Below are 27,541 nucleotides of genomic sequence, written 5' to 3' on the forward strand. Positions count from 1 at the left end.
TTGCTAAAAATCTTGAGCTAATTTATGGGTAAGGTTGTCAGAAAAATTGCTTTAATTATGTATAATGTATGCAGATCAGTACTGTTTAGGCTGAAATGTTCCGTGTCCAGAGTTTTCTTGAAGAGAGGGCTTTCAAAAAGTTTCTACTAGTACATTTCACCTTTTATTATCATTATTAGACTAAAATTAAGATAGGCACAGTCTCAACTACTTGAAGATAATATTTCTCGTCATTTGGTTGGGAAGTTTCTTAGCATTTGCTGGTCAGCACTTGAAATTGGGCAAGGGATGTGGCCCAGTCCAGTGATGTGTCTGCTGCTGTGTGAATAATTGCCTAAATGTGGCCAGTTCCATTTAAATCTAATTTATTTTCATTCTAAAACTTGATTGTGATCCCTTGCTCCGTGGTAATTACAGAATCATTGCTCTCATAAATTTAGATCATAAAATATTTGCCACGGTATTAACTAAACTGCTTAGTAACAAGAAATCCACACATTGTAGATCTACCTCCCAAGTGGTATTTGTCAGAAACAGATTTTGAAAATGCCTGAGCGCTGTGTGCAACATTATCCACCTGGCAAATAAACGAAACTCCCCTGCGGCAGATGATTTGATAGAAGCTGAAAAAGCATTTGACTGAATAGAATGGGACTATTCAGTTCATACTTAAAACTTGGTTGTGCTCAGTATCTCAGCTGCTAATCTGGCTTCTCAGTTGTACTCTCATTTTTGCATCTGCAAAAGGCTCGGTCCTGGCCATCTACAAAATCCCTGGACAGCGCTGTCTCCCATCTCTCCTCAGCAATCTTCCTTCTTCCTGAAGGATCAATGTTAGCTGCTCCTAAAGAGCTAAAAATGTCATTTGGCTGAAGTGGGGTGGGTCTACTCCTGCGTACAGCTGCTGTTTCTTCAGAAGCAGTGTCTCCAGTGGTAAAGTAGGGGAATATCTGATATTTCTCCATCATTTCTGAATGTGAAGTCATGATCAAGCTTAGAAATTTGGAGAGCACCAAAGGTACAGTTTTCCAAAGCACCTGAGTAACTTGATGTGTGCGAAGTCACCTTGGAATTCAAGCCACGAGAAGATTTTGAAAATCTCTCCTGTAATTAAGTGATAACCACGTCATTATTCTTTCATCAAAAGTTGTAAATCTGTTCTATGCACATAAAATAATCATAAGAAATTAAATTGTTTTAGCATGTGCCAAGTAATGACTGTACTGTTCCTAATAAGCAGACTAATGTAATGTCCAAAAATAAGGTAAAGAAGAAGATTAATTTTAAAAATTTATCTTTCAGCATTTAAGAGGTCTGTGAAGCTGGTTTTTAGTAGGTGTTCTTTTACTAAGCTTTGAATTTATGTAAAAAACAAGTTACCAAAAAAAGAAAATTCAGATATTTTCTTCCTGTAACTGTTGAAAAAACCCACAACCCAATTTCATCTGAAGTCCATTGGGCTAGTCATGCTTAAAATTAGCTGGAACACTAAAGAAGGCCAGCACTTTAAAGGAGTATTTTTTTTAGAGATGCCTCTGAAACTTTTAGTAGGATAGCATAGGAAGAAGGAGAGGAAGAGGAAAATTTTGCAAAATAGGTCCCAGCATGAACCCAGCATGGTTCTTAAAGTATACCAGCTGTTTGCAGGACACACCTGTAGGCCTAAAATTGACTAGATATATTTTTTAAAGGGTTCAGTTAATAACAGAGGGTGATGGCATCAGAAGGACAAAAGCCAGTTAGAAAGCAAAGCCTTCCTGTTTAAAACTAAATAAATAAAACAAATAAAGAAAAGCTAAACAGGGATACAAAGATTTTCAAAGGACATGAAAAGCAAGTCTTTTTGCAGTACCATTTCCTCTATAAAAAGAAGGAGAGAAAATTAGGCTGTATTTAAAGTAAAGGTTTAAATATAGTCCTTTGGAGGATGCCCATATATGACCCATGAATGCAGCATAATATTATAAAGAATTAATACCTTTTTTATGGATGTGTTTATGTTCTTGTAAAGTCTGTGGGACTGTTTCAAATTCTATACAAATGATCACATTCAACACAAGTCCTGAGCATCAGTGAAGATTAATGACTTATGATTAAGGAAGGATTTTATTGATTATAGGGAAAGCAGACATAGAAATGAATGCTTTTCTAGGCTTTGCTCACCCTACCTACCAAAAATGAATTTTATATATTAGTTTTAAAGCAGATGTTTTTGACACAATCTAATATTACAAATGAATTTCAGGAAAAAAAAATTTGCCATACTCAGTTATCCCATTAGCTTAATTTATGAGCAAATAACCTTTGTTTTCCAATTATGAATGTTTCTAGAAGTCTTAAAACTAATGTACATAGACACAACTGTGATATCCATCAGAGATACAAAGACCAGGAATTTGTTCTGATTTCCCATTTTCATTTTGAAAACTTTTTAAATTTTCTTTCCATGTAAATTCTTCCAATTGAGTAAATTAATTTCCTTCTAAAATAGCTTTTTGACTTGTGGTGTGATTTTCACCATGGCAAATATTCTATACATAGCATAAATTAAAAATACAGGTTGCAGTTCTACCGATGACATAACTGTTGCCTGATTTGTTACAATTTCCCTGGAAAATCTTACATTTATAGTCTTGTAGTTCATCATACTATGTGATTCATATGAATTGTGTGTGTAATCTTTTCTAATCTCCATACTGGACTGTACTAAACTATGTATTTCAGTGTCCTGTGCTTCACAGGGTGTTTTTTCCACTTTATTTGATGTTACCGGGCTGCATTTCCCAGAAATTCCCCTTTCCTAATTCCCCTTTCCCAGGTCTGCCTCCCTGCCCATGCAGTTACTAGGGAACAACAACAGTCACAGTCAGTGATGCACATTTAATATTTGGTATTGGGTTTTGTGCCCTTTAAAAACCTTCATTTATGATGGGGGGGATTATAACACATTTAAAAGAGTTTTGCCATGAGTTTTGCTTGATTAGCAGAGGACCAAAAGTAAGGAAGAGAAGCAGTTAAGGAAAACTGTGGGACTAGCTTCTACTTTTGTCTATTCCATACTAATCTGTTGCCTGCTGCAGGTTTTTCTATATGGTCAACATCAAGAGTATTTTCTTACAGAGGAGCAGCTTTCAATATGAAGCAGTTACAGAAAAATCAGTACTGACTTAAATACCCAGTCTCACTCAGAAGTTTAGCCTCATTCTTATAATATATTTGCTCCAGGTTTTTAATTCTTGTTTTAAAGAGAGAGAAACAGCCCTGTAAATGAAAAACAGGTGGGGAAATACTTATACTACTGTCAGACTCCTGTGTCAGAGTATGAGGATGGCAGGAGAAAGCTCTGCATCTTTATTCTTACTGAACACCTTTTCTGTCCCTTCAGTTTTCAAACTTGCAGATTTCTCTTTTTGCTTATTTATAGAACAAAAAGAACCCAAGAATTATTCTTGTTTGTTTGTTTGTTTATATTATCATGTTTACAGTGCTAGTCCATGGAAAAATTTACAGGCTTATGCCATGGCAGAAACATATTTCTTTCTTTGTGGATGTTAGCTATGATTTATATATGTGTAAGCATTTGAGATGCTTGGGAATTCTTCTGTGCTCCTTGGTTGGATTGAAGCAATTCCCAGTCCTGCTTAGCCTCCCACTAGAGAGGGTCTCACATTCCCCCTAGTTGACTTGGGGAATCTGGGAGACTGAAATATACTTTGTTTGATGAAGAGATGTTACTAAAGGAATCATTCCTGAAATGTGGGAGCTGCTTCCCAGGCAGGTGCATGAATGTGCCACAGTCTCCACAGCTTGTTTTTGTATGGTACCCCACTTTCCTTTGGCTTAGGAAAAAAACAGTATTTATGGCATGGAATTGAGGAAATCCTGAAGTTTGGGAAACAAGATAAAGCAGAGCAGAGACGTCTGCTTTTGAAATACAGGTGACAAAATAATTCTGAGACTTCAAAAGGGATCCAAATTCTGGTATCTTAGAAGGTACCCTGAAAACTCCTTTTCTTGTTCTCAAGAGATGCAAGAAAAGTTGTAACTCAGTGTTACCAAGGTTTTTACAAAACCTTGAAAATTATCTACAGAGTTTCTATAAACAGCATAACGAATGAGTCAGAAATCATAGAATAATTTGGGTTTTGAGGGACCTTCAAAGGTCATCTAGTGCAAACCCCCTGCCATGAGCAAGGACATCTTCACTCAATCAGGTTGCTCAGGGACCCTCCCAACCTGACCTTGAATGTTTCCAGGGACAGGGCATCCACAACTTCTCTGGGAAACCCATTTAAGTGTCTCACCACCCTCACACTTAAAAATCTTTTCCTAATAGCTAATCTAAACCTGCCTTCTTTCAGCTTGAAGCCATGAAGTCTTATCATTGCAGGCCCTTATAAGAATCTGTTCCCATCTTTTTTAAAAGCCCCCTTCAAATACTGAAAGGCACCAGTGAGGTGTCCCTGGAGCCTTCTCTTCTTTAGGTTGAACAACACAGCTCTCTCACCCTGTCAACAGCAGAGATGCTCCAGCCCTCTGATTATCTCTGTGGCCTCCTTTAGACTAGTTCTAACAGGTCCATGTCTTTCCTGTGCTGGGAACACCAGTTCTGGCAATGATTGGAGTCTAGATTCTAGATGTAGGATTAAGATACCTTAAATTTGTTGCTGCCCTTCAACATGTTTGTTCACTTGCTTCCCAGTTAGTCTTGGTGTCTTACAGGTAGATACTATTGCATTTATCTTGATAGTAGTGCCTCTATGCTACACAAAAGTTGTTTTATGAATAGGAGGTCAGATGAAGTCTTTCCCATGGATGAGGTGCAAATTACAGACACGGGGCATTTCTTGCACCAGTGTTTCCCAGCAGTTTTGAAAGCTCAGCCAGTCTTTCTGGAAAAAGAAATCAGTCATGCACATTCCTCTAGGACTGTTTTAACTTCCCATGGTAAGACCTGAACTGTGAGCCCCAGCTGCTGACTGAGAACAGGGGGTTGTGCATGTGCAAGAGCTCTTTATTTTTCAGTGGCCAAGGAGTATGAACCTTGTTTCCAGAAGGAACTAGAGAGTGCACAGGCTTCTGAACAAAGTGCCAGATAAACTTTTTTTGGCTCCAAGTTCTTTTGAGCTCCAGTTTGGTGAATTATCTCTCAGAAGGCATACAGACCTGCAGTTACAAAAAGTGGATGAAATGAGAACTGTCAGAATTACTCCACCAAAAATGTGTGGTCATGGCAACAATCAAAATAACTCATATGTTTACACAGTGCTAAAAGAACTTACTGTTTACTCTTCAAAAACATCTAGGTTGCCACAGACCATTCCTCCATCCTTGTGGCTTAAGGGCATGTTTTTTGTCTCTTCTTTTGCAGCAAGCCAGGAAGCCCTACGATGTCCGAGATGTCATTGAGCAGTACTCTCAGGGCCACCTCAACCTGATGGTGCGAATCAAGGAGCTGCAGAGGAGGTACATCAGTGAAGCCCCTCTTGGTACCTGTAAACAGCAGCAGGGGGATGTTTGTAAATTAGGGGCCCACATTTAAAAAATTGCCAGGGTTAAAGGCGCCATATTGGCACTACTGTGCACAATTAGAGAATATAAAATGGCATTTGTGTAAAGTTTTCTTTTCATACAGGGAGGAAAAGGCAAAAAGTTTAAAAATCTGATCATTGGGACTTAGATGTATTTCCTCAGTCCCTGCTAGCTGTGACTATAGACTGCAATCCCTGTATGATAGGGGCTGTTCTACACTTGGAGAGGGCAATACTGTCACCTTCTCTCGTAGAATTGCACCTAAGAGCCAGCTAAGAGATGAGAGATACAAAAAGAAAGCTGCAGAATAACAAGGAAAAGATAAATCAATGCTGAGCACATGGAAAAGTAATGGGCCTGGTAAAACTTTACGGTGGTTAAAGAAGCAGTAGAGCAATCTAATTCAAATCCCATTTTGCTACTAAATTTTTCATTTTAAGCTACTCTTAGCATAAAGCAACTGCTTTACTCACAGGACAAACCAGAATTATTTGAAATTCACTTTGCTTGTTTGTGAAGAGGCCTCCCTGCTCCAGCTGGAGAGAGTGAAGATGCTGGTTCAGACTGATAAAAAACTGAAATGTTTCTTTTTTTGTTCTATAGGCTGGACCAGTCCATCGGAAAGCCATCTCTTTTTATCTCCGTCTCAGGTAAGTCAATACAAAGGATGTGTCTAAAATTAATCTGATGAACATATAATTAATGGAAAATACTTGCTCAAGTACTTTTCATTTTATTGCCAAATTTCTAAACCGTGCCAACTGGTTGCACTCTGAAGATTAAGCATCGGCAATTATATTTAGTTATCAACACTTTTAAATTAGGGTTGTTCTTATTTAGATTCTTAAAGCACCCACTTTCACTGAAGTCTTCAAAATATGGGCTCTAGTCTTTCTGAGACTCACCACATATTCAGTAAATTGGTGTGCTAAGATTACAGGTTTCTTGTGAAGTTTGTAATATTCACATAGATCTTTGATAGCTTTGAAAAGACACTGGAAAAGGAGCACAAAGGACTAAGTTTTATTATGACAAGTCTGGCTACGGAAAACTCTGTTTATGTTATTTGCAAACTCATCTTTCTGTACAGCTTATTGTGGGGAAAAAAAAGATAAAATATTACCAAATGTGTTATTCAAGTTGGCTGTAGTGTCCTTTGCATAGTGGCAGATTGTTTTTAAGTGGCAATTAAAACATTAACTAAATTGGGAACATTTTTGCTCTCTGTGGTTAAAGCATAAAACTAAGATTAAAAATGCCTTAAACTCAGGGCTATTAAAAGCCCTGGCGTGGGCCAGTGCTATAAAAAGAAACAGAAAACTACTTTTAAGGAATGGATCTATCAGCCTGGTAAGGGTGTTCAGTTACACGGTGTTGGTGGGCTAGTTAAACACACCCTGTTGTGGTTTGCTGCTATTTTGTTATACCACCATATATTAATTTGAAAGTGTTTCTTGTTCCACAGAGAAAAGCAAAGATCGAGGAAATAACACGATTGGTGCCAGGCTGAACAGAGTGGAGGACAAGGTAAGGCTCAGTTGAACTGGCAGTGAATGAGGACATGGTTTGTGATTGAACAGTGCCTGTTTCATAGGATGTGAAGGAAAATTCAACTTAAAATAGAGTTGAATGCCTGGCTTTTCCCGGTGATGGAGTCTAATTTTTATCACAGATTACATTTTTGGTTCTCATCACTTTAACAGAATAAGAAAAAAAAACTGATTTAATTGATTTCAGTCACTTTTGGGACTCACTTGGGTATTTTATTTTTAATTGCATATATTACATATGTCTCAATGCTTTACTTCCTTCCTCCACAATAGATAAAAGGCTCTGTTCCTTTAATAACTCAGTATATTATGGTCCCCAAGATTTGCCTTTGATCTTTGCTCTGTTGTTTACATAAGTCCACCTACAATTCCTTAGAGAGGGAAATAGCAAACCTTGTTCCGTCCTGGTTTTCATTTCTTATGATAAGTGGAGTTTCTCCTTCCAAGTGACATGAATCCAAAAAAATCAGACTTGTTCTATAATTACAACAGTTAAGTGTTTTGTGAGCCTTTATTTTAATGCTGGGTGTGCTCGAGAAAATAGATGACAGGTAGAGGTTCATTGTCATGGTTGTGTCATTGTCAGAAAATACAGGTTTTCCCATGCTGGTATTTAGGAAAGAAAGGAAGAGTTAAGAAGAACAGTTTGCATCTTTTACTGATCTCTTAGAGTGATTTGGTGAGGTAGTGAAAGCATTTCTTTACTTTAGAGTTATTTCACTCATGTATCTGGCCTGTTCTAAAGTTAAGACTGAAACTTTTTCCTGATGAAAAAACTTTCAGAGCATTTCTTCCACTACTGGAAGTAGTGGTAACCTCATGAAGGTTTTGTTCTGAAGAAATATCAGCAAATATTCTGCAAACTAAAAGAGGTGTGAGCAATACATCCCAAGGACTACAAACCAGCACCCTGATCTGCATTGATTCACTTGTGAAATGCCTGTTCTTTACACACTTCTCCTGAATTACTTTAATCAACTTGAATGACAGTACTCAGAACTGCACTTCACTCTCCTGGAAATAATGGTGTTTTTAAGGAAACTGGCTTCTTTTGGTATATGGGGGGACACAGGGGAAGAGTGAAGTAGAAGAGAGGAAAGTAGAGTGTATTTAGCATGAAAAAGAATCACTGTGCAGTGCTCCCTCACATCTGTGGTTAATATGTGTTCTTACACATGGAAGCTCTTTCCAGAAAGTTTGGATTACATTTATTTATTTTCTCTCCATAATGTCAACTAAAAGTGTGGAACACTAAGAAATGTCTTGTGACTTGTGACAAAGAGCAATGTCTTTTCAGTGTGGACAAATAATTCTCAAATGGCAGCTAAAGCAGCTTCTCAGAGCTATTTGTAAAATCTCCAGCGAGCCTGGGAAAGCCTTGGTGTGGTACTGGCTCAGAGATAAGCTGTTTGGGGGTTATTAATTACTCTTTTTTACATCCTTACAAATAAGTACACCGTGAATTTATGGGTTTTTATGTCTTGTAATGGGACTGTAAAACACTCCCTGTATAATTTTAGTATAGCAGGGTTAAATTTTAACCTTGTTTTAAGTAACAGACCCTTCTTTCTTTGCAGTTGCATGAGGTCATCTGTGGTTTCAGAGTTGTATGTTATCTGCCCTATACAGCTAGTCCTATCTGCAGGAATTTTATCTGAAAGTAGCTGAAAGGCTAAAAATAGAGAATTTCAGTTGGACTCAGCAAACAGTGGTTAACATAAAAACACACTGGCAATGCTAGAATCACATTTTTGCTGCAGCTGTAGATGGTGGCCAAAGCTAATTTTTTGGTATTTTTGCTCTCAGAGATTGGCCCTCTCTTCCCCATAAAGTACACGGTGCTTGGTATGCTTCCAACACAGAGTTAAATCCTTCTTGAGCTGAACACTATATTAAGGATATCAGGTGCTTTTTAAGGTGACAAAATATTTTAAACAGTTTCATCCCATTTGGTTTGTGAATTAGTTTTCTGTCTTGGACTTCAGGAGGATATACATTCAGTGCTGCAGGCTAGTGTGAGCATCTAAACACCTCCTGTGCATTTGAAAAATCTCCTGTAAGTCAGAGGAGGGCTATGTCCAGCCAGCAGTACAGAGGGGACGGCTCCTAAAAGGGGCATTTTAAAATAAAATAAAAAGCTTAAACAGCAGTGTGTTGACAGGAATTATGATCCTTCATGGCAAAAACTTGAATTTTCAACTATTGACATCAGCAAAACGTTTTGTTTTCTTCTGTAAATTTAGGAGTATGCACAATTAAGGGAGAGAGTTTCTTGTGCACTGAAACTCTGACCTTGTGATATATGCAGTTCGTGATCCTGGACCTAAAGATTGTTTCCTACAAAAGCCAAAGGGATGAATCACACTTGCAAGAGCCTTCCTGCAGATTCCTTCCTGCTTTAATTTTGGCAAGACCCTGAAAAGGTGGTTTTGTGAATGTGACTAGAGACTGCACAGCCTGGTATGCCTTTGTGAAAAGAAATCCAGCACGTAATCGCGGCATATTTTGACTTTCCTGTTGTTCTCTGTTGCTTTCAAAGCTGATGGTGGCAAGTGCTGTGCTCTCCTAAAGGTGTCCTGCTGTGCTGGGTGCAGGGGGCTGTCCAGTGGTCCAGTGGGAATGTACCAGCAGGAGTGCAGCACCCAGCAGGGCTCACACCCGCTGCCAAGTGCCAATGGCCCAAGAGCGTGCGTGTAGATACCTCAGGGAATGTGGCTGAGCAGGATTACAGCAGCAAATCAATTTATTTGCGGCGACCAGCCTTCCCTTTTCATCCTTGAAACATCTGTGAGTGACTATTCAGCCTACCCTCAAGGAACCTGGCCACAGCTGGCTTGCTACCAAGCTCAAAATGAAAAACAGTTTTCCAGATGGGCCCAGCTGTGTGTGCACAGTGCCCTTCCTCCTCACATGGCGCTCTTCATCCTCATGCCGCAAGCGCTGCCTGCCGGGGGCTTCATTCTGGGTGTGCCCGGCAGCTCCAGCCAGGAGCAAGCCCGCAGCATGCTTGGGGAATTCTGTGTCCTGCAGCTCCTATTTTCCTTTCCCTGCACTAATTTTAGCTTGGCTATGAATGACTGCAATGCTAGCTTTTTAATGTTCACGTTAATCTGTTCTTTTTCAGCCATTTGCCAGCCATTAATGTAGATATAACAGGCGCAGTTTGCACTTCTCAGGTGATCAGCCAGGCTTGCTGCTTTGGCTGCCCTAAGGAAATTCAGTCTCAAATATGGCCACTGCACAAAATCATCTAGAATATTCAGTGAAGGCTAAAAGTGGTCAGTCCTTGGACTCTCCCTGTTGTCCCTACAAACCAGACTGCCCCAGATATCTATAGGCCCTCCTTGTGGATCTCCCAGAGCAGAATAACCCAGATTTACAAAAAAATATTAAAACCATTCTGAGCAGTAGACATTATCCTCTCTTTCTGTTAAATTGTTTTGAAAATAGAACTTAATCTTCTGCAATGACTTGAAGTTTGCCTTTCAAGAATGTTTCTAGCAATCCAAAGCAGTTGTCTGGGCATCCCTTATACTCAGAATTGTTCCTGTATCTGACAGTAAGTACAGTATTAATACAAGGATTGCCAAAGTCATCATTAAAATCCAGTAGTAGTCTTTTTCAGTTGTGTGAAACATTAGGAGTTGTGCTATCTGTTGCAAAACTTTGCATGGTAGGATTTAAATGGAGATTTCTATTTGTACAGGAGTTATGTGGTAGTGAGACATGTAACATCTTTTAATGTGACTCAAACAGTTCTGTAAGACATTATTAATTCCAACCTTTTGCACATTTTGCATGCTTCTAGCTGAGAAGGTGAGCCCTTATATTTTAACCAGTACTAACCCAAAGAGCAACATAGACATCATTGCATTTTTTCAGATTTACTTGGAAAGCAGATAGCACCCTTTTTAAAATCATTTTAAAACATGTCTGTCACATGAAAACATCTACCCTAAAATAGGTACTGCTGTGCTTGTCAAGTTGACTAGTGTAAATCTGAACTGATCTTGGAAAGCAAAGCTAGAAGGCAGTGTACTTCTCATAGGCCTTTTGAGTTCTGGTTATGCTGATTTGGTTTCCTGTCTTCCATCTACCATGTCTGTGATTACTAAACATATAGAGGCCAGTGAAATTGTAAGGATATATTAAATATTTGATCCATTTTTTGCGGTGAGTGCTGACTATGTAACTTTTAAAGGGAAATAAGTGCAAAGGCTTGTTTGAGGTGGCTTTCAAAAAGTGATGAACACTGTATCTTAAAGCATTTTTGTACATGGTATGACATTTTCTTCTAGCTAAATAGTTTTCTGTAATTGTTTCAGTGGAGTATTGATTTTATACATACATGTGTTAGAAACCAGCTTGACTGGGACCATGTTGAAGGCAGCTCCAAGATACTGAAAGACCATTGACAAGTCTAGGTCTAGTTTCTGACTTCACTCTTGCTCTTTTCCACTCTTGCTTTCTAATCAACTAACAGTTCCCCATTACAAAAGGTTTCATATCTGATTTATTTATCTTATTGATTTGCTTGAAAATGTGTGAACTTGAGTTATACGTTGCAGAGGAATCTTACTGTAATGTAAATAAATCCACTTTTTTAGTGTATCATAAGGCAGATTCTAATAATGCCTTTTCTAATGATGAGCTCTCAGCCCATTCAATGCAGAAAAGTTTAGGACATGCTGCAGAGACCATTTAAAGGTGATAGGTCACTCCTTTGACCTGAGGAGCCAACATTTTAGTTTTCCCTCATCATGGTAGGCAGAGGCATTAAGCTTTATTACAGCTGTGTACCTTTGAGAGGACTTCTTTTTGTTGTTGTGACCTAGTTTTGCTCAGCACCATGGACATGTTACTTTTATTACAGCATTTCTGTCATAAATGAAGATATAGATCTGTACTTATTTGTGTCTCATTATTTGATGCTCCATTCTTTGTGCTCCCCTAAAGGTGTCCTGCAACCCAACAAGAACACATTAGATAGTTTAACCTTTTACTTAGAAAAGTATTGTACCGTCTACATCATCCTCAGTTCAAAAATACCAAGTTTCATGTTGACAGCTTGTTCACCTAAAATAATTCTTCATGTGCAGCTAGTTTTTCAGTTTCATGTGAAGCAACTGCATTATCTAACATAGGATCAAACTTTGGTGGGTTTCTTCTTCTATTTTTAATGTCATTCTGTAGCCTGGGAACAGTTACCATGCTTCTTTGGGTAGCAGAGCAATTACTGCAAACAAAAGAATAGCCTTGACTGATGTTGCCCCTGTTGCACATTTTGTTGTTGTTTTGGTTTTGTTTTTAATTGGATAGTAATGGAACAATTGAATTTAATTGAATAGATATTGATGGCAAAAGACTGACAAACAACCCAACTTTCTGGCCAGTGCTGGAAAGCAAGGTTAGAACCATCACTTGGAGAGATGGCTTCAGAAAGTGTCTGGCATAGAAATATTCAGCACTTTACAGGCTTAGCTTGCACTAGGCATTTCAGGTATTAAATATTGTCAACTTCTGCAATAGCTGTGTGAGGACTTGCCTTCCCAATACTGAGAAACAGAATTAAAGCTGTGGGCTTGGCTGGGAGTTTTAAAAGATACCTGAAATCAATAAAAATCAAAACGAACACCCCCAAGCAGTTACTCATCTTGTATGTAGTTCTTGCAGTAATGCAGAAGTAATAACCTGGGGGATGTGGAGGAATATTGAGGCATATGGAAGATTAAGTATCCCTATTAATTTAATCCTTAGTCTTTTTCCAGATGCTGAAGTACAAGCATACGGAAGCAATTTCCGTGCTGAACTTTGTGATGAGGATGCCCGTTTTCTATAAATTGGACTACAACTAAGCACATCCTTCAACAGCCTGGGTCATTAGGCAACCTTACAGTTTTAATAGCTTTTCTCTTACCAATCTGATAATATTTCAGTAGGTAAACAATGGAAAACTACAGATTTCTGCGTCCAGTGTCCTATACTTCCCATTGTGCCAGCTACAGTAAAATAAAAGTATCAGGCATGGTAAAAAATTAAATTTTTACACTGTAAAAAATTGATACCAAAAAAAAAATTGCTTGCTGGATTCACTGCTGCCAGATGCTTCAGTAGCTAGAATAGAAACAAACTGAGATAGAGATTAGGCAAAGCCATGGAGAAAGACACACTTGAGGATTATTAAACAGGATGTCTGTATGTAAACTCCAGTTTAGCAAGTACTTTAAACAGTAGTCAGGGATGAGTTGGTAAAAAATAAAAAGGAAAACTGTGATTTTATGCATATGTATTTTCTTATGCTTTTATTTTTAAGACTATGCTACCAGCCTTGAACTAGAAACAAGACTGGGGCAGAGAAATTTCTTCAAGATACCCTTTTTACCCTAGCTTTTTATACACAGCTGCTTGCTGCTGGATTTGGTCCCCCACACAGCCTCATGGAACATTGCTGTGCTGTGTCTTGGGTCTGATCTGTTTACAAAGGCTGTGTAAGCAGCACCCTGTTCCTGGGAGGGTTGGCAGAGCCATACCTTAAAGACCTCAAGGTCTTTGGAGTGACCTTCGCTTGCATCTGTTTGTTAGCACCAATTTTATCTCTTTGAAGATCATTAGATCTTCTGTCACTGCACAAATTCAAATCAGTCATTTTTTTTGCATAAATTTTGAAATGGTTTAGTATAAACTATGTTGAGTGTTTTCTATAACCTGTAGGACAGTTTCTAGGTGTAGAAGCTTAGGTATAGTTACCTCACATGCAGAGCAGTGTTACAAGCACTTGTGGTGTTTTGTGGTCTGTTTCTAAAGCATCAGCTCTTGGATCAGAGTAAATCTGATTATATAAAAAAAGAATAAATCTAGTATTGAGCATAAATAGCTGCAGATAGTGAGAGAGCTGCACCTTATCAGCTTATTTGCTGGAAATTAGAGTGTACACTTCCTCAGCACTGAAAAATTAAATTAAGCGATATAAAACATGGTCTTTATTCTCAAGAAGACTGGCTGAAGGTAGTTCAAGCTAGCACACAGAGGCTATGCTAGTACTCAAAAGCAATGACTAATTAAGCTCTGGTGACTCATTTGAATGATTCGTCTGTGATACTCCTTACAGATTTTATGAAGAGAAAAAACAACAACAAAAAAAATACTCCTAAAGAGAGCAATTCCTGTTTAAGTGAGTTTTGATAGATTTTACTGCAAATTTCTAGCACTTCTGGATGCAGATTGCAGTTGGGAAGCCTAATGCTGAGGGCGGAGTGTAAACCTTTACAAATTCAAAGAGTTACATATATACATACACATATATATGCATATGCATACATTTTTATACATATGTGTATATATATATATACATACACATATACATGCGTATATATATATACACACAAACATGCATATATATATCTATATATATAAAAATTCTTCACACTGGCAGTGGCTGTGTGCTTATGATCCCCACAGGTGTTTGCTTGCTTATTAAGAAAGGAAATCCTAGAGGAATTTTAGCTAACATGCAATATATCCTATAAAATCTAGGAATTTGGGAAGGGGGGGAAATTGGAGGAATTAAATAATGCCTTGTCAGTTAATAATCTTTTAAACAATCTTCAGATTAGTTGCTGGTTTGGGAATCTGCTGGTGGTGTTTATATTTGAGTAGGTATGCAAGTGGATGTAAGGTCTGCAAATGGGGATGACTCGATCTTTTATCAAGCCACATAAAGCCTGTTTTGTCTGGCATTCAAAGATAAACCCAAGCAAGATTTGAAACGCAGCCTCCATCATTCTTGTGCAGAGAGTGTTTACATTTGATGTGGAATGGAAATGCATGGTGCATATGCCAAGGGAGAATGTGGAACAGTTGTATGGACTACCCTGTAGAGCTGATTAGAGAAAAGGCATTTAAGTGAACAACACATGTGCACAGCATGCTACACAGACAACTTTTATTTGTCTGTCTTATAGGGTAAAGGGGGGAAAAATGACCATAAGATAATCTCTGCTTTTCCTGGGTCGGTATGTGTGTTGCAGATGAGTGACCAAAACACAGTCCAACATAAATAGCAAATTGATGGATGGACCTTTAGTGAAATTAGATGCATCAAAGTTGAAATTGTTTCTTGTCAAAGATCTGTTTTTTTGAGTCATCTTGCTGGAATTAAAATACTTTATTTTCGTTTGCAGTTGAGTATCAGGGAGGGAAAGTGGATGGAGCTGAAAGAACTCTATTCAGGCTGCAGTCTTTTCAGGGTTGGAATCTATTCAGCTCTTGGAAAAGATTCAGAGAAAAGGGAGATATACTCCCTTTCTTACACAATGTCCATACCTTCCGACACCCTATCTGCTCCTTCTGTTCCCCCCACCCTTCCCCACCCTCTGCTAAAAATTGCAAACCAAAACTGATCCAGGAAGAGAAATAGGAGAAGAAGCCTTTGCTGTCTGACTCCTACTTAGGGCTAGGGGAGTCAGAGGGAAGATAAGAAAAATAGGCAGTCATGGAAAGTAGAATATGAGCACATGGTTCAAAATATACCTACCGCTCCTAGAGCTCAGGCAACCAAGAGGACAAAAGCAGTTTCCTCAAATCCATCTCTCTTCTTGTGTCCTACCCACTGCTGTTGTTGATTACAACAACAATTTACATGTTTTTCAAGTATCCCACTGTTTCAGCAGTTAGCACAGGGCTGTGAACCCATGTCAAAGGCTCTCCTTCTGTCCCAAACTAAGCGATGCTCCACTCAGGGGTTCCATCCAGCAGCCCCAGCTGGCACAGTGTGATTGACCTTGTATGCCATGGGTGTGACAGTCTGATCAGCTGCTTCCCTTTAAGTGCACCTCTGTGGCAGCTTTGTTATTTCATCGTGGCATGAAACCTCCTGCTCTGACAGGTTAAGCACACAAAATAGAGAAGGGAAGGGAGAAAGAAAAATATTGTTTCCCTCCTTTACAGCTGAGGTGCAGGAAGTGACTTGCCTGAGGTATCACAGTGGCATCTGTGGCACAGCCAGGAATTCAACTTAAGCCATGTCTGGGACTTAACCACAAATCAGCATTCCTTTTTGTTGTTGTGTTTAAATGCCCCTCTGGTTTTGAATAGTTATATTGGCCAGTGCAGGGTTCAACATAATCATATTCCATTAATACTAAAACCATCCAGTACTTGAGAACAGCATATATAAACACATAAACCACACCAACCCAGCCAATATAAATGTACTGGGACTGTTTTAGACAGTGCGTTTTAAATCATCTAGAAATTAATCTACTAACATCATTTGTAGCCCTGGAACCTAGGACTGAACATGCTTAAATGACACAGAAACTGTCACACATATAGATAATTATGCATGTAGTTTTGAAAGCTAAACAAATTATATTAAATGCTGTATTTTCACAGTCAAGCAGAGAGCAATATTCTAGTGAGTTAAAATACTCATATAAGTTTCTCTTTTAAAAGCCTTGGATCCAACATTGCTCGCCATTGACCCTTCTGTGACATCTGTTAATCTTGGGTTTATTTCAATTTCTTTTTTTAAACAGATGACTCCACTTAAATCAACACTTGGTTTCCATTAGACAGATAGAAGGTGATTCACTTAGTAACATGTGCATCTTTATCTAGTTAAGTCCTAATAGCCTTAATATATCAAGGAAGCTGGTGTGATTAACAGCACTAAAGGCTTTGTCAGACGCTTCACCTAATAAATACTGCCCTTTGTCCAGTCATAGAAAAAGAGTGAACAAATAGATTGTGTTTCCAAACTGAAAACGTATACAGCCTTGTTAAGTATTCTAAAATTATCCCTATAAAAATATATGTTGACAATAGGAGTTACATCTACATCTCTGTCTGTGTTTGTGCATGTCTGCCAGTCCCAGTGTGCTTTGGCTCTTTGCCCTGCCAGGGCCGTCCCTTTTCTGCTTTATCATTTCATGATGCAGCCACCACTCATGTATGATTTTCCTCCTGTTCACTTGCACTTGGGGCAGATTCTTTTGACAGTTCTTTGTCTCTAGTTGTCACAGCTTATCTGTCCCAGGGTAGAGGGATGTGTAAACATCAGTTTTGCCACTCCACTTAATGCTGGCAACAGAGACATCTGACTTGACTTGACCATCATGTAGGGATAATCCTGCCAAATGAGGCAATCAAAACAGAAACCCCAAGAGTCGAATATATTCAAAATGTCAGCTTGAATGGAGATGGGGTCCTTGCTTCATCATAGCTCAAGGTGTCTGGAAACTTTCCAGTTGTGCCACCAGTGTCTGTGAGTACATGCTGTGGTTGTCAAGGTACTGAAGGAAGCCTTTATTCTGCTTTTATCCCAAGTTTCTAGAGAGCTTCAACCAGAGGAATTTTACAGCAGAACACCTTAGAAAGGAAATGGTCAAGGGGAAGTTTTTGTTTCTTCTCAAAAAGAGGCTGCCTGAGCCATAATCACAGATCCTCTTCATCTGTGTTTGCTCCATGTTACAGAAAATAATTTTGGCCAAACTTTGAGGTCAACCAGCCAGTGCCAAAGAGATTTCACCGTAATCTCTCAGCAGAATTTTGGTATCAGGAGTGGATGGGGAGGAACACAGTGCCTTTTCCCTAAGGCAAAAGAGCTGTTGTTTCTGCTGTAGCCCAGAATTCATGCTCTTTTGGCTAACACAGTGCACTGCAGGCACATTGGCCTGGGGCCCAGGGATGCATCAAGCAGCATTTGGGTGGCACTGCATGCACACCTGGCTTGCTGGTGTGGGCATGATGCTCTGCAAACAGGCAGCTGTGTCTGGACTTAGCATGGGCAGTGCTGGTGCTGCTGTCCTTGCAGCACAGTTTTGACTGCAGCTGACTTGTGCTCACAGTGCTCACAATCAATTGGTCATTCTAAAGCTGCTCCAAGATAGCAGCTGACAAAGCTGGTTTTGAATCCAAGCCTTCTGAAATCTCTGTGCAGGGGAATTTATGAATCTCATGGCAGCTAGAAAAAAGCCAGTGGAAAGTAATTTCCTTTGAATAGAGAAAGGGGAGGAGGAGGATTATCAGTCAGTGGTGCTACACTTGAGAATGAAAAGCACTGTGATTCCTACAAACAAGGTCACCTTCATTTTGGTTTTTGTGTGCTGGCTGTACAATTTCAGTGAAAATCAGTTAAAGAACATCGCGCCAGACCTGAAACAAAATGAGAACTACTTTTGTTGGTAGTTTGGAGTGGGTTTTTTTGGTCATGAGTAGTTTTGGTAAATAAAGAGAGCCCAGACTGCTGCATAGTCTCTTGTCTAAGACCAAACAAATAATTTTCTTTTTTCTCTAGTCTTTGTCCCTAGTCAGTCCTGAGGTGGCTGCTTTAATAAAAACTGACCAAGTGCAGTGCTTCAGTCATTTTGATGGCTTCTTTTTTTCCACTGCCAGTGGAAGGGCTGTGAGATAGAAGTAGGAAAGCCACAGCCCTTCAAAGGTCAGTATTTCTGTATGGCATATCTGAAGGTGTAATTAAATTAGGACACAAGCAAATTCATTAGATCTATCAGTGACTGCTACATTTATATTATTTGAAGAGCTAGATGTTTGAGGAGTGTAAATTATACTGTTAAACAAAGTCCTAAAAACAACTGATGTAGATTTTAATGCAGTAAAGTTCCTCATCTGTACTCTCCACACTCCCTTCCTGAGAGAGGCTTGTGCTGATTAATAACTGAAGCAAATAAGGGTTAACTTCATAAGTGCAGCAGACAAACTTCAGAAAAAGTTCTGTCTTCAGAGGCACAGAGATGCACTCAGGGAGTTGAAGTCTTTAGGATCTATGGCCTCTTTGCAGTGCAGAATCATCATAATGTAATGGAATTAATCCAGCTCTCACTTGATAATAATTCAAGTTAATTTTTCTCTCCAGCTGCCCTGTGTTTCCCACCAAGCTTTGACCTGTATTGTAACCCTAAAAAGACATCTTCAAATATCTCAGCTTCAGCTCCTGTGTAAAACCTGGGATGCCCATGTAGGCTGAAAGCTCTCAGAGCTCCAGCCTTTTCATGTGTGTGGATGGGACTATTCTGATTTCCAGTGGTGCTGGGATTTTGGATATTATTGATGACAAAAAATGAAACAATAGAGCAGAAGATTAGTGTGTTATAGATTCCTAGGCTTTTAAACCTAAAGTAAAAACAATGTAAATAGAGCAGTAATGAAACAGGTATTTTCTATGCTAGATACATTAATGGTAGAGAGCTAGGAGAACTCTAAAAAAAAAAAAATAGAGAACTTCAGAAACCATTGTAGAAAAATGTGGGTTCATTAATTTTTGTAGTGTGCTTGTAGTGAGAGCAGGGGGGAAAGGAAACTGGTTACCAAGATGAGTTATTACAGGTAAATTGGGTTAAATGTAAGTCCAGAAGAATGTAATCTCTACATATACAGTATTATTTCAACCATTTGGTTTGATGTTTTGATCACTGTTTCTTCTGGAGGAAGCTATTGCTAACCTTGGAAAACACAGGGATTGAGATTCCTTCTAGTAAAAAACTTTTGAAGTCTATTATTAATTCACAATAAAAGTGAGTATTTTAAATAACTTAAGGGATGTCTGCAGAATAGATGCATACTGGTCACACTTGGAAATACTTTCCTTTTAGGAAATGGTTGGAAAAGTATAGGAACAGGACCAATATTTTAGCCAGCAAAGCATCAAGGAAGCTCCTGGACGAATATGGAATACGTTAGTTTAAGGGACAGCTAGATATCTCTTTGAAATTATCTAAGAGAGTTAACACAAATTGGAGGTGGTATGAAGGTAAGGGCAGAGACTGGTTTAGTTAGAGATTTAATTAAGGATGAAATGTTATTAGCTGAGCTGAGCTGACAATTATCAGGCAATAACTTATGGAATGGGGATCTTCCCTCCTTCAGCCTCCCAGGAGGCTGAGGGAGCTGGGGCCAGAGTGTCTCCTCACTGTGCTGGTGAGCACAGGGTGTATTGGACCCTGTGACATCTGTGAACTTGCAGCAGCTTGAACCCTGATTCCAACCTGGATACCAGAGCAGCTGGAGGGCATTGTAAAAAAACCCAACAAGTGATGCCAACAAATAAAAAAATCTTTTCCAGTTTCAAAAAAATTTGTCTGGGGAAGTGTCAGAGCACATCCAAAATCTCCCTGGGCGTTGTCCCGGTTCTTAGCGATGCAGAAGGGAGAAGGTAACATGGAAAGCATTTGAGAGGGCTCTCTTTGGCAGGGTGATGCATGTGCATGTACATACAGACTCCTGCTTGCCTCTAGCAAACCTTGAGCTCAGGGAATTGTAAGCTTTTATACCCAAAAGAAGCAGAAGTACTTCTACAATGAGAAGTGCCATTTTCTTCTCCTTTGCTGTAGAAAATCCCCCTCTCCATTGGACCCAAGAAATTTGCACTCCTTAGTAAATAATAATGAGGTTTAGTGTAAAAGACTTGGTTTATTTCCTCCCCCTCCCAAGCTGGCTTTCATTTCTTTGGAGGTTTGTTTTGTACTCGGATGAAGCTGCAAGGTGCGCACTGAGCAGGAATCACAGTGGCGCTTTCAGGGCACTGTTGAAGCTAATCACTTGGCTTGCTGCTACAGGCATCTGCAGGCACCTTGAGCTGTGCTGCAGTAGTGTGCTGGCTCGGGAGGCCCAGCTATTTTAAATCATAATAGTGACACAGTGTGCATGCCTTCTTTCAAAGAGCCTGGGCAAGCCATGCTGAGTTGATTTTCTTGGCACGCTGCGTACCTATAATTTTGTCTTATGTTTTGTAATGTTGGTATCTGGGCACAGAATCAAAAAGCTCCACTGAGTATATAAGATTTTTTTTTTGCAAAAGAAAAACACAACAACAAACACATTCTTTGTTTTTAGATTGATAGTATTCCTTCCAACAGCTATAGATGTTTAAGAACAAAGAAAGTTACTGGGGAAAGAAAAAAAGGGAAAAGAAACTTCATGATTGTGGGAAATGTTTTGAGGCTTTTTTGGCAAGACTGTCCAGGTGTTTTGTTAGTGATTTTTTTCTACCATGATTTTGGTTCTCTGGGGTTACTCAGGACAGTGAGAAATAAATTAAAACCTTCTATGAAACACCTGAAAAGCCATGCATGTGCTTCGATGAGCTGACTTAGTCCAAGAGAATTGTCAAATGTTTATTCTTTTGGTTTCCATTTTTTGTGCTGTTCAAAGAAGTAAAAGTAAGAGAGGAGGATCAAGTTCTGTTTCTCCCCACTTCATGTCCCAATAGCCTGGTTTTCAAAGGTGATGGCAGACACTGTGGGGGCTCAGCATCACTGGGAACTCAGCCCCTACCTCTGCTCTGAAAAGGAGTTTGATGCTGTATTGCCTCTACAGGGCTGAAGAGGCAGCAGCTTTTCACAGTGAGGACGCTGTGCACCTGAAAAGCTAAACATACTCTTGCTAATGTCTATGAAAACAGGAAGAGTAGAGTTCAACAAGGTTCTCAGACATTCTGTAATTTAGGATAATGGTGTAATTAACCTCATGATAATAGCATGAAATGGATAAGGATGGATGGGTCTCCATTCAGGTACAAACAGAAGACCCAACTTCAACTGCAAAGTAACCACAAGGGAGGGACCTCTCTGTTCCTGTTTTCTGTTCGTTGTGAAATTGGCAAATGCTGCCTACCTATGCTATTAGGGATGAGGCTGAGGGAGAACAACTTCCAAATACAAAGGCAAAAAAGAGAATGAGTGAGCTGTTATTGGCAATTTTTTTGATAGAGATCCACCACAGTAATATTGGATTATTACAAATGAGAACTTTTTGTGCGTGGATTTTTTTAGCCATCTCTAACTATTTCCTATGCATCAGTAACCAACTACTCTTAAACACAATATTGAAAAATTGTGGTGATCAAAAGTGTTCCTAATTTCTCAGTGATTTTTTATTTCTTAACTCTGAGGAAAGGGCTTTTCCCTACCATAGGGATGTTACCATGTTATTTTGCACCCATTTTTCTCTTCTTCCTTTTTACCTTAGATCTGTGTGTTTCCTGTGATTGCTGGTGCTGATGCTTTCCCTAAGCATTCAGGTTTGACCACTTCTGTCAAAGGCTTTCTGAAGTTATCCTTGGTTTCCAGAGGCAAGAAGAGGAGGACAGCTTGGTTTTGGTTCATGGTAGCCAGTAGACCCAAAGCTTTTCCAAAAAGTGTGTTTTGTTTCCAGGCAAAAGGATTTGATTTCAGAAAATTAATCTCTCTAGCTAGTAGGGAGGCAGATTGGTTAAAGTTTACAACCTCTTTTTGTTTAGCCCTTGGAACGGGGCCATGTAGTCTCAAGTTTCCTGTATAAAGAGAGACCTGTACTCGGTCAGAAGGTAACCAGGCAAGGTACGTGAAGGCTGCAGGGTGAATGGCTCTTTCAACAATGCAATCAGTTTGGGGTCTTTAAGATCCCAGCAGTGAGTTGTCTCAAGACAGTGTTGAGCAGGCAAAATTCATAAAACCCTCAGAGGGCCAAAATAACCACCCTTGAGAAAACAAAACAAAGCTTCAGAAAATTCTAAACGGCAAAAAAATTCCTACAAATCTGATAATCCTTATGAAATTCTCTGGCTCTTGGGAAATCAGAGGAGGTGAGAGCTACTCATGTCTTCATTTCCTTCCCAGTGAGTCCTGAGTGCTTTGGCTGCTCACAGGCATACCCATGGAGAATGGTATCTCCTGCAAAATATCTTGGTGCACTCTTGTTCTGGGGGCACCAATGCACTTTGGGTCTGAGGATTAGGGATCTTAAACAGCCATTCCTGCAAGCAGGATTCACCATGTTTCCTGATGCTGAAGGTGTCACTATACAATTAGTAAATCAGATTCATACTTTACTCTGGAACTCTCAGGTAGGAAAAAAAGAAAAAAGGGAGAAAAGAAACAGACTCTTAGAAACATTGAGTTCAAGAAACAGCAAACTTAACAGCATTATGACAGTAGTGAAGCCTTGTGTTTTTATAATCTTGTTTTCCTGATTCCATCAAATTAGTGAGGGAATGCATCACTTGTTTGCTTTGCTCATTTATCTGTTGGTGCCCTGTTGCCTTTTCAGTAGCATGCTCTTTGATTCTTTTCTCTTGCAGTAATTTACAGAATAAATTCCATCAAGAAGAAAAGAAAATGTTAGGCATCTGATTTTGCCCATATTTCCACACAGTTTAGGGATGTTTGCAAATTGTCTCAATGCATGTGAGTCCATCCTTGGATATCAGCAAGTTAACTCCCTCAGCACAGCAGTCTAAACTTTGCCACTTTCAGTATGTAGCTTTAAAACATTAGAAAACCTCATGTTGAGAAACATTAGGAAAAAACATGTACCTGAGCAGAAACAAAGCAATGGTGGTTTATTTAGAAAACTTATAAAAGCTCCAGTATTTCTGGAGTATTTGTGGGGTCTTGTTTTTGGTGAAACCATGAGGCTGAGGCCTGAATTAATTTCATGTAATCTTACCCCATGGCACTAACACCCCTTTCTAGGCAGCTGAGAAAGTCTTTATCCTCAAGGCAGCTTCTGCAGAGAAGGTGGGGTGAACCCAATCCTGCTGCAATGTGCAGTGGGGAGCAGCAGCTCCTGGGTGTCTCTGTGAGGTCCTGGCAATTTTCTACTTTTTCTCATGTTACAAGCAGCTCCATTGTGAGCTGGATCTTTGCAGGGATCTCCATAGATGGTCATTCTTGCAATGAAACTTTTCCAGAAGTAAGCATTTCTTGTGCTCTTTCCCCTCTCAGTTTCTGGTTTTCTAAAGGTACATCTGATACAAAGCTGTTCAAATATTTGTCTTTAAACAAATGGGCTGGACAAGTGCTCAGCATTGGGGAGAGAGCACTGGGTTTTCCTGATATTGGCTGGTGCCTGTTTTGTTGTGATTTTTATGGAATACTAATTACTTTTTTTTGTTCCCTGCTTAAGCTAAGCAAGAAATAGGTATAAAGTCTGGTTCACCAAGTGTGTGAGGTGATGCCAAGCGGTGTTAGAGAGTCCTTTTCTGGCAACAATGGGCTGTTGTTCAGTATCCTCCTGCAGGTTAACCACAGAGCTGCTCCTGAGAATCCTTCTGATTTATGATGACATTGTTGGCAGCAGCAGAAAGCCCTCTAGCAGTGCTTTCCACAGTGCTGTGTCAGCAGTTTCTTAGATATACACACAGTTAATATACGTATTTATAGCAGGGAATTCTGGCCCAGTTCTAGAATTCGTCCTGTTTTTCTTTGCACTTGAGTGATGTTTATTCAGCAGTAATGCATCTACCTACGTCTCAGGTTGCTAATTTAGTGTCTATATGAATATCAAAACTGTTCTAGTCAGAACAGCCCTGGGAAATGAATGAAATTAATTACATTGATCCCATGTTGCTAATGCCTTGCTAGGAGGAGTTCCCTGGGAGGGAAAGAGGCAAGGGATTCTGGCTCTGCAATGATACAACTTGTCTAAATAAAGGACATAAAATGGTGTTAGAGAAGCACTCTTAATTCACAGTTTCAATAACTATAATACAATTATTATTTGTCATCAGAATAGAGTTTCTGCTATGTTTGAAAGACATAACTTTTCCAAGTTGAAGGAAAAAAAGGCCTTTGATCTGCATTTAGCAGAATTTGCATTAAAATGTTGAGTTCCTGTAGTATCATTCTTGATACCCTCTTTCTACCTTTCCCTCTATCCCCCAGGAACTAAAGAGGCTCTGCCCTACCTTGGCTTATATATAATTTGTCCTTCATCTGTTTCTTATTGCTGTTCTCTTCTTGGGCAAAAATCCTGATAAAACTACACAAATGTAGAACTCATGAGATTTTTATCTTCAACCTTTAGCTGAATGTTTTTGATGTTGGTTTGGTTTTTTTTTTAGTTTTGGGAGGCCCCCCAGTCTTTGATTTGTCTAGAACAAGCTACAGTTTTTTCTGTTCTGAGGAAGTAACATAATGAAATGTTTTGCCAATACTGAGCTACACACCATCCAACACCAATTTCTCAAAGGCAGCCTGGGGACTGTGCTCAGGTCCAGTCGAGATCAGTCAGCCACACAATTCAGGCTCTTAATCTTTTCTTCTAGTTTGTGAATGCACAGATAAAAAGAAGTGAAAGCACATAGCATCTATATTATTATAATGGTATTTTATTGAGTCTTGTAAGCAGTCAGTGCAGAGAATCTGGGTTAAGCATAAATGACTGCCAGGAGGGATAAATGCACATGATCACCAGTGGGATGAAAGGTACTGGTGAGGCATTCCTGCTGCTGATAGAGGTGTGTGGGAATAGCCAGGCTGTATCCAGACTATGCCATGTTTAGCTCCAAATTCTTCCTTTGGGAGCAAATCCCACAGCATGTCCCGTGCAGGCACCACAGGTCTAACCTTTTCTTCCATTAGGTCACTTCCTACTGGGGTGTTGTCCAGGATCCTAATAGACTTCTGAAGGAAATTATTTAATATCACCTGTTGAAGAAACATTTCCTTCTCAATTTTGCAAAGCCTATTGCAGTTAATGTCTAGACATGCCTAGATTTGGGGTTCTCTGTTGGTTTAAAGAACTTCTCAGAGGATATGAGTGACTAATAATTTGTTGGATAAAGGAAGTCCTTGATTGATTATCATTCTGCCTTTCTAAGGGTTTATTTTGAATAACTTGCTTGACGCAGTAGGATTTAAAAAAAATGCAGAGTTCTTTCATACTGTGGAATTATTCCTTGTCACAAAGTGCATTAAATGCGATATAAAGGCTTTAGTAAAGAGAATGCAGCAACATTCTTACAGAGATCTGTGATGCAGTTCTCAAGCTCACCTCAGCCATAATGTTTTTTCCAGATACTTCCCACTCATCTTTTTTCTCTTGTTTTTCTCTTGTTTACATTTGAATAGGAGGTTTTCTTCTGTGTTTTCTGGGCTCAAATAGGATTAATTGGCAGTGCTGGGAAAGACTCCTGCACTCACTTGTGTTGATCTCAGTCTTGGCATCACCCCCAGCAGGCCTTAATATCACACAAAGTGAAAGTCCTGGGGTTTTGCTGCTTGGGAGCGTTGGCTAAATGACTGCTAAGGGATATTTGCTGCTGGCATCTCTGTATTGGGAAGGTAAAACCTATCATTTTCCACATTATACCATGGATTTCACATAATTAGCAAGAAATCACATCCTTTGCCCAAAATCTTGTCTTATCAGAATTGTTTTCTGCTTTTCTGCTTCAGAAAATGGAGGGCTAGAGATTTCCCTAAAATGTGTTTTTTAATTTTTTTTTTTGACAGAAATTCATTTTTGTTGACATTGCTTTTAGAAAAGGCAATTCATTTGTCTGAGGTTTCAAAAAAACTTTGATACTCAGCATTAAGGAAATCAGGCCCAAGGGTTGTAGTTTGGCAGAACTACTGAAGAGTTATCATTTCACAGGAAGCATAGGATAGACTATACAACTCCTAATGTATTTGTTACAACTTTCTACAACTTTCCTTATTATCTGAGAGAACATCTGATCCATTGTGCAATTTTAAATATACATTTTGATCATGATTATAAAACCTTTTACAATTAAGCACATGTCAAATGCTGTCTGAATGAGGAAATGCAATGCCCTCTTAAGGCTTTCATTTAAGAAAGTGAATTTTCTTGTCTGTCTTTTAAGTCCTGTAATAATTTCTGCTTCCATAAATGCACTGTTGTTGAGGTGATGTTATTTATTGGTGAACAAGCAGTTTGCTGTGTTGGGTAAATAGGGATGTAATTCCAGGAAAGCTCAAGAATTAGGAAGTTTTCGTGAAATGAAAAAACAGCTCTCCACTAAGAGTGTGTGTGTGTGTACATCTACATGTCTAGCTAAGTGTGAATTTGGTTTGGGTAGGAAAAATAAATAAATAAGTAAATAAATATAGCTGTGAGTCCCTTGAATCTGTCCTGGCCCTCTTGGACTGTGTCAGACAGCAAATCCCTGTTCTAAGCAAAACAAAGTGTCTGCCAGGGTCCCTGTGCTTGCTTGTAATCAGCCAGACAGCATCTGCAGAGGAGGGTGAGACACAGCACAAATTACAAAGCAAAGGGGAAACCAGGACATAAAAGAGATAAAAGCAAACTTGTCATGAGCTACTGTTGTGGGTACTTTTACACCAATTCAGCTGAGTAAAAGTGCCAGGCTCTTTCCTCAGTATTCACAGAATCCCAGAATTTGTAAGGTTGGAAGGGACCACAGTGAGTGACCTGGTCCAGCCTCTCTGCTCAAGCAGGGTCATCCCAAAGCACATGGCACAGGATTGTGTCCAAACAATTCTTGAACATCACCAGTGAGGGAGAATCCACAACCTCTCTGGGCAACCTGTTCCAGGGCTCACCTGTCCCTTCATCCAGGTCATTGATGAAAAAGTCAGATAAGACTGGACCCAGTGCTGAACCTTGGAGGACTGGATTGATTCCAACTGTCTGGAATTAAGGATGATGCAAGGCAGTGGTGCTTAAGAATCAGTCAGCTGTTTTCAAGATTGTTT

The 27,541-nt window shown here is 39.3% G+C and overlaps 1 protein-coding gene across 2 annotated transcripts in view; it reads left to right on the plus strand.

Annotated features, from left to right (window-relative positions):
* Positions 1 to 27,541, plus strand: part of KCNQ1 (potassium voltage-gated channel subfamily Q member 1) — a 329,750-nt gene that overhangs the window by 221,662 nt on the left and 80,547 nt on the right. For both annotated transcript variants that reach the window (XM_084208526.1, XM_084208525.1), the window contains exons 15-17: positions 5,372 to 5,466; positions 6,136 to 6,182; positions 6,998 to 7,059. In XM_084208526.1, the coding sequence (XP_084064652.1) occupies positions 5,372 to 5,466; positions 6,136 to 6,182; positions 6,998 to 7,059 (204 nt within the window). The remainder of the gene's footprint in view (positions 1 to 5,371; positions 5,467 to 6,135; positions 6,183 to 6,997; positions 7,060 to 27,541) is intronic.

This window comes from Fringilla coelebs (genome assembly GCF_963513975.1).
Source record: "Fringilla coelebs genome assembly, chromosome: 6".
Taxonomy (NCBI): Eukaryota; Metazoa; Chordata; class Aves; order Passeriformes; family Fringillidae; genus Fringilla; species Fringilla coelebs.